Genomic DNA, 11,277 nt, shown 5'->3' with positions numbered 1-11,277 from the left:
GCAGTAGATTCGGCACATTTCATGCCTATCAAGTCTGTCAGGCAGAAGCCATACAGAAGACGGATGAAAACATGAATTATCATTTGAACCGGTGCAATTTAAAAAATGGCACTCCGTCAACCAGAATACCTGGACGTAGCCTACACGACTTTAACTACGGTCTCCTGGACATCTGTGAGCACGATGGCAATGCAAATGTAAATCTTTAATTTGGCAATTTGGCTATTGTCTGACCCACAGTGTTGACATTCAAAGACATTTAAGACTGTTTTAAGATGGCCCAAAATAAAGTTTGAAAATGCAATTACATTTTTGTCAGTAGGCTACTCCAGTTATTAGCATGGGTTTGGAATCGTTTACAAAAACATGGTAGAGCTTCTGTTAATTTCGGAAATCGAAGTCTTACAGATTTATGAATAAATGTAGCTAATGCCATTATGTATGAAGCGCAGTGGTGCAACCAGTGTAGGGCTATTGGGCTCTAACTGCTGTTCATTGTTGCGTTCATTTCCCAAAGCGTCATCACTCGGCCTACTCCACTGTATGAAACTCAAGACAGTACGGCTGCATCAGTATCTTGTGCTAATAGCTAGATAGTTTATATAGTGCTTTCTTGCACTCAAAGCACTTTATAGTGATAGGGTGGACTCTGAAACACCATCAAAGTACAGCACCCACCTGGGTGATGCAATGGCAGCTATTTTGTGCCAGGATGCTCTCCATAAATCAGCTAGAGAAGAGAGGGAATAGACAAATTTAGCTAGTTAAATCAGGGAATGCTTAGGTGGCAGGTTGGGAATTTAGCCAGGACACCGGGAACCTCCTCCTCTTTGCAAAGGGTGTGATGGGATTTTAATCACTACAGCGAGTCGGGACCTCGGTTTAGCGCCTCATCCGAAAGACGCTGTCTTCTACAGCACAGCGTCTCCATCTCCAACAATGTTTCACACATTGTTATAAAATATATTTCTTTCTGAACTGCTAAGTAAAATCGGCTGTTCCAAACATTGTTCAGAGGAACAACATCATTTGATAAAAAAGTTGGTTGGAGAGGGGAAAACGTATAAAGTGCAGCAAATTATAGGATGCTCGGCTAAAATGGTCTCATATGCTTTAAAATGGCAACAAAAACCCAAAACAAGTGGTAGAAAACAAGCAACTACTGTTAAAACAGATTTAAGAATAGTCAGAATGGCAAAGATTCAGCCATTCATCAGCTCCAGAAACTTACCTGTAAGTGCTGTTCCAGTCAGAAGACGCTTGATCGAAGCTGTCAGCAAGAAGCACCATTGTTGAAAAAGGGCATGTGCTGGGGTGTCTCGGTGGCGCAGCCTGTAGAGCACTGTCTGCGTGCTCATTGTGAGCCGCGATGTCAACGGTTCGAATCCGACCGTCTGACAATTTGTCGCATGTCTTTCCCTCTCTCGCCCCCATTCTTCCTGTTTCTATATGCTGTCCAATAAAGCTGAAAAAGGCCTAAAAAATATCTTTAAAAAAGGAAAAGGGCATGTGCAGAATTTCCCAAGGAACACATTGTTTGGCCCAATGAGAAATGGCATAACATTCTGTGGACCGATTCAAGGCCCTAGTGTTGGCATTTCAGGCTGCTAAGGGGACTGCCCCACATTACATACAATCCCTGATCACTCCCTACTCCCCAGCTAGACCACTCCGGTCTGCCAGCTCTGGTCGCCTTACGGTTCCCTCTCTACGGGCACCTGGCGGTCGAGCTGCACGTTCACGCCTGTTTTCCGTTCTGGTTCCTCAGTGGTGGAATGACTTGCCTACCACTGTCAGGACAGCAGAATCCCTCCCCCTATTTCGACGCAGACTCAAAACACACCTCTTCAAACTCTACCTTAGTCCTCCTTCCTGATTTACCCCGCCCCCCCCCCTTCTGATACCCCTATCCCTGTCTAACCCCCCCCAAAAAAAAAAAACAAAAAAAAAAGAATTTGCACTTATGATGACGACTATATGTTTAGAACAGCAGTCCAGGTGTATTTTCCTAGTTCTGGATGTGATGCTTTGACTTGTGGTAGAACCTATGCACTTGTAAGTCGCTTTGGATTAAAAGCGTCTGCCAAATGACTAAAATGTAAATGTAAATGGACTGATGAGAGTAAAATTGTTCTTTTCAGGGCTAGCGGTCATCGACATTACGTCAGACGACCCCCGGGTACTGAATTCAAGATAGTGAAGACAGTAAAGCATGGTACGGGGATGTTTTTCATACTGCGTGTTTGGTTTGTATACCAGGGATTGCATTAAAAATGCAGTTTCTGAAGCAAAACCCAAAAATGTATTCAATTCAATTCAATGTAGTTTGTTCATCCTGGGCTGAAATACCTGTTTCTAGGTGACAGAAGTTGGTTGACTCAATGTGCAGTAACAATGGTTATGCAACTAAATATTAGTTCAGTAACTTAAAGTGAAGTTAAATCTTTAAACATTTCTTCAGTTTATACAGTTTGAAGAGTTTGAAGAGAAAAATGTCAACACTGCCATTTTTTTTTACAGATTAATATTCCTTTTCTTTGCAAGAATAACGCAGACTTGATACATTTTGCTAATGCTTTAATTTGGAATTGAATGTGTGGTTTCCACTACATTTGAATTATTGCACTAAAAGCTATTAAGAAATATTAGCACTTAGTTCACTTTTTTTAACGCACTGCTATTTATTTGAACACAACTGTATAATGTAGGCCACACTATACTTGCCTTCATACAACTGTTACCTATGACCAACACTGCTATACAAGAACAATGCTGGTGCTGTTCCTTTATAGCCCTGGCTACTGCTTCAATCACAAAGTGATCAGGTGACTTTTGAACTGTTCGGTAGGCTTTGTATTATTTGTGCAGATGTATGCAGCCTTCCAAGTCATACTGCTTCTCTGAAGACGAAGATCCATAAAAAAATATATATATATATATCCTTCGGTAGTTCACATGCTTTCAGAATTTATTTGAGAATGCATTGTTGAGAATGGTGCTCTGTGTTTTTGACACAGAGAGCTTGGCATAGATGTTTACACAGCAGTAAGCAGTAGGTGGGGCAGAAGGTTGTGCGCTTAGCGAATTCCATCCCCAGAGTTGTCTGAATGATTAATTATCCCAGTCACACTTTAAAATGTTTTCACTGAATTGGACAGGTAACTGTAAAGATGGTCATTAATATACAGTACTGTGCAGAAGTCTTAAGCACCCTAGACTTTATTATATATATGTTTATTTTTTGGTGTGTGTAGTGTGTATATTTTGGTGTTAGTATAAAAGAACACATTTGAGATTTCCAAATATTCATTTTCCAAAAGACATTTTTGTATTTAATTTTAAAAAGTAAGATATTACATTATATTGTAAGCAGTTGACTACTTTTTACACAAAAACAAGGCTGTCAGATCAGAAGCAAGGAGCCAACCAAAGTCTGCAGAAGAACTGTGGCAAGTTCTCCAACATGCTTGGAACAACCTCCCTGCTGATTGTCTTAAAGAACGGCAGGACAGCGTTGGCTATCTCAGACAAGTGATGCAGTTTTAACGGCGAAGTAATTCTGCCAAATTACTCAAATCTTATGTAAATTGTATAGTACGTTTATTTAGGACCTTCCATTGAATTATTTTTGAAAACATCTTATCTGTACAGAATGTTATACTGGTGCCTAAGACTTTTGCACAGTACTGTTCAGTGCACACAAAGACGGTACAGTTGGTAAAAAGAGTGCACACAAGATGGTCCAGTTTCTGTTCTTTTGGTCTGTACCAATTGTACCAAGTGTCCAAATACTTACGGACTGCACTGTTTAGGCCTATATTTTATCGAAAATTGTCTTAAAAACTCCATAACAATAATAAGTAGCCTATTTAAAACGTCACTATTTCTGCCATGATTATCTTCCCGATGCCATATGTTTCGTTAAATGGCAGAAGAGCATTGATTCATAAATGCCCACAAACCTGTCTAACCTGTGTATTCCAGTTTATTCTAACTACGCAGCTGAGGCTTATTCCTTGGTTTGAATTCTTTTGGCATGAATGATATCTTCGATACTGTGTACACAGCCAATCCAAGGAGTGCCCTAGTGCTGTTGTAAATACCTTCCCACCTTTTCATACAGTCCAGAATTTACATGTCACATTCGCAATTGATATGCTATTTCACCACCACGTTGTTGGGCTTTTGTTTACAGTGGTTGAGCAGGAGCTGCTTGTTTTGTAGAATCGAAAGGCAGACCAGTTGGGCCTGTCTCCTGTAACCCCCGTTTATTTCTCCTCCCTCTTAAGAACAATTCCATTGTGTTTTTCCTCAAGGCCATATTAATGCCGTGCGATGTCAAGGTTTCCAAGGAGCCGTGGAGTGATCATTGTGCTATTGTGCATCATGAACATGCCTCACATGATTGTCCATTTATCACATTAACGTACAGTATTATCCCAGAAATGCATGCATTTACCTGTGAAGAGTAATCGAATGTTTAAGCATCCCTGTTTTACTTCATTTATACTTACACTTTCAGACCAGAGACAGTTTAACGGCAGTGCTGGTCCAGTCTCCCTTGTGGTCGCAGTCTATGCAGGTGACAGAAGTGCCCTTGTGACAGCTTTGCCTCAGACTTGTGCACTCTCCTGTTGGAATTGGGCCCAGTAACAATGCTTTATATTTCATAGTGTGAAAGAGTTGTAAATTGAAGATTTACCCTTCATCAATCTTGTAATACTGCCATGCATAATTGCCTTTGGGCTTGGCTGCTTGAAACATAGTTCAAGAATTCAACTGCTGTCTCGGCACACTAAACCAACGTGTGCTGTCACAGGCACACCCGAACTTAAAAGGAACTTTTTTTGTCTCCAATTAGAACTACCTCATTCTACAAGTGGCTGGATCTTGGGACTAGTAGGTAATTTTTAAAAACAATTCTAGCTCAATGGTAAAATCAAGTAGACATATTACGCTCCACACTCTTCTAATGTGTACGCAGTTTTGTTGCGTAGTTTTATTTAATTAGCAATCTGTCTTACTGTTCGTTTGGGCGGCGTACGCGCGACTGCTTAAGCTTAGATGCAAAGACGCTCTTTGCGCGTCGTTTTTGGTAACTAATAGTAACAGAGCTGCCCGTATATAATCAACGTTCAAAGCTTACTGGTGTCATTTCTTGAAGGAAAATTGCTTATTTACATCACTTGTAATGATGTGCTATATTGCTATTGAATTTCATTCATGCAGTTATGTGTTTCAATCCAGACATTGCTGAACCACTATGCGTTCGTTTTAGTTTTCCCTTTTTGCTAGATGAATTGAATTTGAGTAGGTTGTAAATATAACACGAATTTGCTTCGCTTTACATTTATCTGGGGTAAGTTCTCTCTTGTGTGGTGTTTTTAGTGTGAATGACAAAGTGTCAGGGAACATTGCAGATAATGCTATCGTATTCTTTGTTGTCTGTGGAATATAGTAATTTAGTTCTATTTTGTAATTTGCAAACAACAATTCGATTAAAATAAAACAATAAAAATAACATTACAAAAACAATATGACAGCCTGATACATATAGGACAGACAAATGTACATACTTATTTTGTAATTCTACCATTATAATACCAAACACAATAAAAGTATAATTTGTCGTTGGAAATGTATCATCTATATGCAGTTCATTGAGAATCACAGGAAGATTACATTCACTAATATATAACTAATCGTACATCTCACATTATGAGTATCCAGTAGGCTATATAGGAAAATGTATATGACTTGGTTTCCCGTTGGAAGAGTGTTATATCTTTGTATGCTGGCCGGTTTCAGTCTTGATAAGGAGAGTTTATTTTCACAATCCATGAAGCATAACCCAGATGCAGATATATCTTAAGATATGGCACATACGCAGCAGTGTGACATGAAAATCAGAGTAGAATATTTTCTGTGAATATCAAGAAAAATTCAAAATCATAAGTGAAATTCTCTCTCTCTCTCTCTCTCTCTCTCTCTCTCTCTCTCTCTCTCTCTCTCAGAGTTCAAGACACAGTCATGGCAGGAATGTTTTCCTACGAGAGCTCGGAGGTGGACTGGTGTGAAGACAACTACCGCCATTCCGAGACAGTGGTTGAATATTTCAATACGGTAAGACAGCCAGCAGCCCATGTATTCCATGTGGTGACAGTGTGATGTTGTCCTGACTTGTTTACAGAAGGTTGCAGGAACAACTCTAGGGCAAGGCAGCAGTGCTGCATTCTAGTCTAGTTTTTGCTATTAAGTTATGTAAAACGCCAGCGTGATGTCTGTGTATAATAACGGTATCTGATCAACCAGATAATGTAGTGTAACTTGCAGGTGAACTTCGATTCAGTGAAGAATGAGCCTGCACATACCATGCTATGATTTTCAGTAAATGCGCTAAGCTTCTTCCTTCTCTCATATAGACCACTTTTTCTTTTTCATTGTTGATGGAGTGCTCCAAATGTATTCAAGGCCTCAAGTATCTGATTAATACAGACTTTGTGTCATGAAACAGTAGCAGTCATTATTTCTCTCAGCAATATGACCTATAGATGAGCCGGTTTTGGAAATTGCTGTTTGATGAATACTTATTTGTCCTCTCATACAGATGAGCAATATCATCTTCTTCGTGGTTGCACCCATCATGCTGTATCTGCTGCACCCTTATGCCAGGGAGAGAAACCTGGCCGTGCACCTCGTCTGGATCATGATGATCTTTGTGGGTAAGTCCCCAGGGCATCCACCTGAGGCCTGACTCACCAGCCCTATGGTTGAGGCTTATAAAATAATTACCACAATCAGGTCTCATCCTGTTAAGGCACTGTCCCACCCATATGCAAAATATTAGTAAAAATCATGTTAATTCGTATATTTTATAAGCTGAAACATATAGAAAACATTTATTTTTAAAGGTACAATAAGTACGATTTTTGTATTAAATCATTGTTACAAACCATTGTAAAGGCCTTCCTATCATTGTAAAAGGCTCACTGACATGTTGGCTCACCCTCTACCTGTGTTTATAGTCCTGAAATTCAGGTTTCCACACTCTGTACCAAAACATTGTATGACTGTGTTTTCACGCTCATTTGTTGAAAATTGGTTCTAATAGCCACAGCCAATGGCGTAAGGGGGGGGGGGGGGGGGGGGGATGCTCACAGAGAAGGGGGAGGGATCAACAGTGTTGTGGTTACAGGGTGTTTGTTGCTGCAATTCCTCTCTTGACCATTAGAAGTCCCAAATTACCTATTTAAGTGATTATGGACCCTTTTATTGTGACATATTACAAATGGTTCTGAATTGCCTGATATGTTGGTAAACTGGTGAATTAATGTAGTTATACATAGCTGTTCATGAATATAGAGAAAACAATAGATTTATTGCCATTACAGTTGCCAGCATGACATTTCACGTTAGAGTCAGTTGAGTTAGTAAATAATATAAACATTGGGAAGACAGAAAGACTTTCATAAAAGTTTGACTTTGATATCTTCAGTTGCTAGCAATTAATAGTGTGAAAACCAATAAGTGTTGGAATTGCCCCTAGTCCCCTGTAATGATTGTGAGTATGTTTTTTTGATATTGTGCATAATAAGAAATTACATCTAACAACTGTGTAAATGTCAGCATATTCCGCAAAAATATTAGTACAATTACAGCCCTGGATAAGAACAATAACCTCCCATTGTGCACAATACAATTTCTTTCCAGTGTCCCCAAGTCTCCCATTATTGTTCTTTGTGGCACTCATATTCTCCTTAAATACACTCACAGAGCACTTTATTGCAGTGCATGCAATCATGTAGATATGGGTCAGGAGCGTCATTTTTCAGAGGAAAAAATGTGATCTGAGAGACTTTGACCGTGGAATGATTGTTGGTGACAGTGGTTTGAGTATCTCACAAACTGCTGATCTCCTGGTACTTTCACACACACTAGTCTCTAGCAAAGAATGGTGCAAAAAAAAAAAAAGTGAGCGGAAGTTCTGCAGACAGAAACGCTGTGTTAATGAGAGACATCTCATTAAGAGAGACATTTGACTGGTCAAAGCTGACAGGAAGGTGACACAAATAACACAAATAACCACGCATTACAATAGTCGTATGCAGAAGAGCATCTCTGAACACACAACATATAATAACTCTAAGTGGATAGACCACAGCAGTAGAAGTCTAATAAATACCTAATAAAGTGCTTAGTGAGTGTATAAAGGAGGTGAGAACCGTTGACTGGCAGTTGGAAAACATAAAATGTATCATCATTATAACTATTGGAAGGTTGCCAGTTCTCCCCTGGGTGTGTCAAAGTGTCTCTGAGAAGACACCTAAACCCCATTTGCTCCCGATGAACTGAGTACCTTGCATGGCAGTCTATCGCTGTTGGTGAGTATGTGTGTGTGTATGTGTGTCTGTGTGTGTGTGAATGGGTGAATGAGAGGCATCAATTGTAAAGCTCTATATAAATGCAGTCAATTTACCATGTCTCTCTCTCCTCTCTCTAGGTCTTTTTTCTATGTATTTCCATATGACACTCAGCCTAATGGGACAGATGCTGGATGAGCTCTCTATTTTGTGGGTGATAGCTATTGGCTACTCTCTCTGGTTTCCCCGGAGGCACTTCCCTTTCTTCGTCAAGGACAGGTAGCGTTATAACTAAGCATATATTCCCATTGACAATTATGTCAGAATTTCTTCTTTAAGTCTTTAAGTCTTTTTCAATCTTTAAGTGATGCTACTTGAGAAGACTGATTAGTGTTTTTTCTAGCATGTGAAACACTAAACACTACATTTCAATAAAAACAATTGGCTACCAAGACTATCTGATAAATTACAGCACTTAAAAATCTGATAAACCGAAAGTTGTCGATTCTCACTGCCTTACCAAGTTGACGAGGCTGTTCTGTGTACCATTGGTCAAATTTTACATACTCTGTATTACATACTTAGAAGGTCACTATTCACTGCTGTGTTTTCTTTCATTCCTGTTTGGACTTGCTTGTGTGTCCATGCATTGTGTATGCATACTATACAAAACATCCAAACTTAACTTCTTTATGGTCCCTTTTCTCCTTCTTGCAGGTCTTCTTTCTCCTGGATGGTTCTCGGGGTTACTGTGATCACCACAGTGTCCTCTTTCGTTAAGCCCGTTGCCAATGCTTATGCTCTCAACTGCTTTGCCATACATGTTGTCTACTCACTGATCATTGAGATGCGCAGGTAAGACACCAGACTCTTCACCATCCTGTGTACCACCTGACCCATGACTTAACACACAATCACAAGAAACAACAACATAATCAAGTACTACACTAATGTACTAAATTTGCTGAAGATTGGACAAAGCGTTCACCGGTTATAGCTGTCTTAGCAATAATGGCCATGCCCACAACAATTTATTGACACGTGGTGGCCATATTGTTTTGAAAGGTCAACATGTTTTTGATCATTATTGAGCTACAGTCTCCGAAGATTCTTTCTAACCTTGTTGAAGATAGGTCAAACAGCCCATACTAGTAGGTTTTCCAAAAGTACATTTTGGCATATGCATATAAAATTGGGAATATACATTTTGTTCTGCATGAACCAAGGAGATCTTGATTCTAGACGACACTGTTTAGAAGTTATGGGCCAAAACATACATCAAAGCCTTACAGTGCCACCATGTGGAATTGCAAGGACTATCTGGAATTGCAATAACCAGAGTAATGGGGGGTGATTTAAAACTTTGTCTGGGTGGTACTGGTACTACCACTACTACTACTACTACTACCACTACTACTACTACTACTACTACCACTACTACTACCACTACCACTACTACTAATAGTGGTCAAATTATTGACAGCTCCATCTCAATCTCACATGCCGTGTGTTGTGTCTGCTGTTTGGCCTTTCTCAGTTTCCCTCTTGATCCCTCTCTTTCCAACAGCTGCACAAACACCAAGGCGCTGCGACTGGTCCGTCAAGCTATCGGCCTGTGGGTTCTCGCGATCGCCTGCTGGATCAGTGATCGCTTCGGCTGCAGCTTCTGGCAAAAGATCAACTTCTGCTACCTGCATGGATTCTGGTGAGAGGAACAAATAGACAGGTGAAAAGAGGTGTGATATAGAAAGGAGAGAGAAGGAGAGAGTGAGAGAGAGAGTGGAGATTGAGATTTAAAAGTCTGTGTATTATTTTGCTATTACAGCTGTTATTACTAAAGCTGCAGTACTTCTACATTACTATTTGTATCTTAAGCTTTGCCACATTATTTATTACACATTGGCATTTCTTGCTGATAAAGATTTACAAAAAGATAAACAAATTGAGCTATGAGAGAAAGATAGAAGAAGAGAAAAGAAAGAAGGACCTGGAAGATGGAGGGTGGTTGAATAAGCCATTGCTCTCCTCATTGTTCTGTTCTTAACCTCTTTGATAGAGTGCAAGATAAAGTCCATTAATGGTTGTACCCCTCCCCCTAGGCATATCCTGATTGTGATAGCCACAGCCTACGGTACCTCCCTGCTGTCCTACCTGGATGCCCACTACGAGATCCCCTATTCTCAGCCAGCTCTACAGTACTGGCCATGTGATAACTGGGATTTAGGCCTGCCTTACGTCGTACTCAAGGGCCCAAACAAGGCACAGAAATGCTACTAATGAACTCATTGTGTGTGAGGGGGTGATGAGATGAAGACACTCCATTTTTCTGTACATTACCTGCAACTTTTTTTATACATGTTTTATATATCTGTTATATGTTTTTGTGCTGACTGTTTTGTAAGTCAGCGGTGTGATTCTGAATAGTAGTAAATGCATGTATGAGTTATCGATTTCATCGATTAGTGAGTGAACTATACTGTGGATGCTATAGAGCAGGGAGACTAAAATCTGGTCCTCAAGGCCAGTAGTACTACTGGGGCTCACTCCAATCGTTTATTTTTATCCTTTTTTATTTTCCTTGCTTCTGACCTGGAAATCGATTGATTTGATCGATTCCAACCTGTTAAATGTTCCTTCTAGCAACTAGAAGCAGAAGTTAGGAACTCCCAATCTTTCCTTTGAACAAGGAATCATGAGCACATAATTAATTGATGTATAATTGATTGACCTGTGGATCCACATCTGCCACACATGTCTGTAACTGACCTGACTTCAAACAAACGTTTGAAGGAGCAAGGACATTTCATTTGCCTAAATCTCGTTTTCTCGATTTCCCCATCTTCACACCTTTTTCTAGCCTCTTTTTCTAGCTTCTTGTGATGGGTGGAGCTAAGAGTAGAAAAGGAGAAGAAAAAAG

General features: G+C 39.9%; 1 protein-coding gene across 3 annotated transcripts; it reads left to right on the top strand.

The window, feature by feature from the left end:
- Nucleotides 1-4,709: 4,709 nt before the first annotated feature.
- On the top strand, nt 4,710-10,806 carry LOC133129221 (alkaline ceramidase 1-like). 3 transcript variants are annotated; one of them, XM_061243154.1, is made up of 7 exons: nt 4,710-4,899; nt 6,015-6,123; nt 6,608-6,722; nt 8,501-8,639; nt 9,078-9,215; nt 9,928-10,065; nt 10,460-10,806. In XM_061243154.1, exons 2-7 carry the CDS (start codon nt 6,031-6,033, stop codon nt 10,635-10,637), a joined length of 801 nt encoding a protein of 266 aa, XP_061099138.1. In that variant the 5' UTR covers nt 4,710-4,899; nt 6,015-6,030; the 3' UTR covers nt 10,638-10,806. The 3 variants fall into 3 exon arrangements, with proteins under 3 accessions (XP_061099138.1, XP_061099139.1, XP_061099141.1); XM_061243155.1 differs by having other exon boundaries at nt 4,710-4,903; XM_061243157.1 differs by lacking the exon at nt 4,710-4,899 and adding an exon at nt 5,275-5,359.
- The last annotated feature ends 471 nt before the right edge of the window (nt 10,807-11,277 follow it).

The sequence above is a fragment of the Conger conger genome, chromosome 5, assembly GCF_963514075.1.
Source record: "Conger conger chromosome 5, fConCon1.1, whole genome shotgun sequence".
Lineage (NCBI taxonomy): Eukaryota > Metazoa > Chordata > Actinopteri > Anguilliformes > Congridae > Conger > Conger conger.
This window is presented reverse-complemented; position numbering and strand designations above follow the sequence as displayed.

Bases quoted from the DNA above. Each gene is read 5' to 3' on its own strand.
- LOC133129221 (XM_061243154.1), top strand. From the start codon at position 6,031: ATGGCAGGAATGTTTTCCTACGAGAGCTCGGAGGTGGACTGGTGTGAA. The intron at 8,640-9,077 runs GTAGCGTTATAA...TCCTTCTTGCAG, and splicing joins CCTTTCTTCGTCAAGGACAG to GTCTTCTTTCTCCTGGATGG. The intron at 10,066-10,459 runs GTGAGAGGAACA...CCCTCCCCCTAG, and splicing joins TGCTACCTGCATGGATTCTG to GCATATCCTGATTGTGATAG.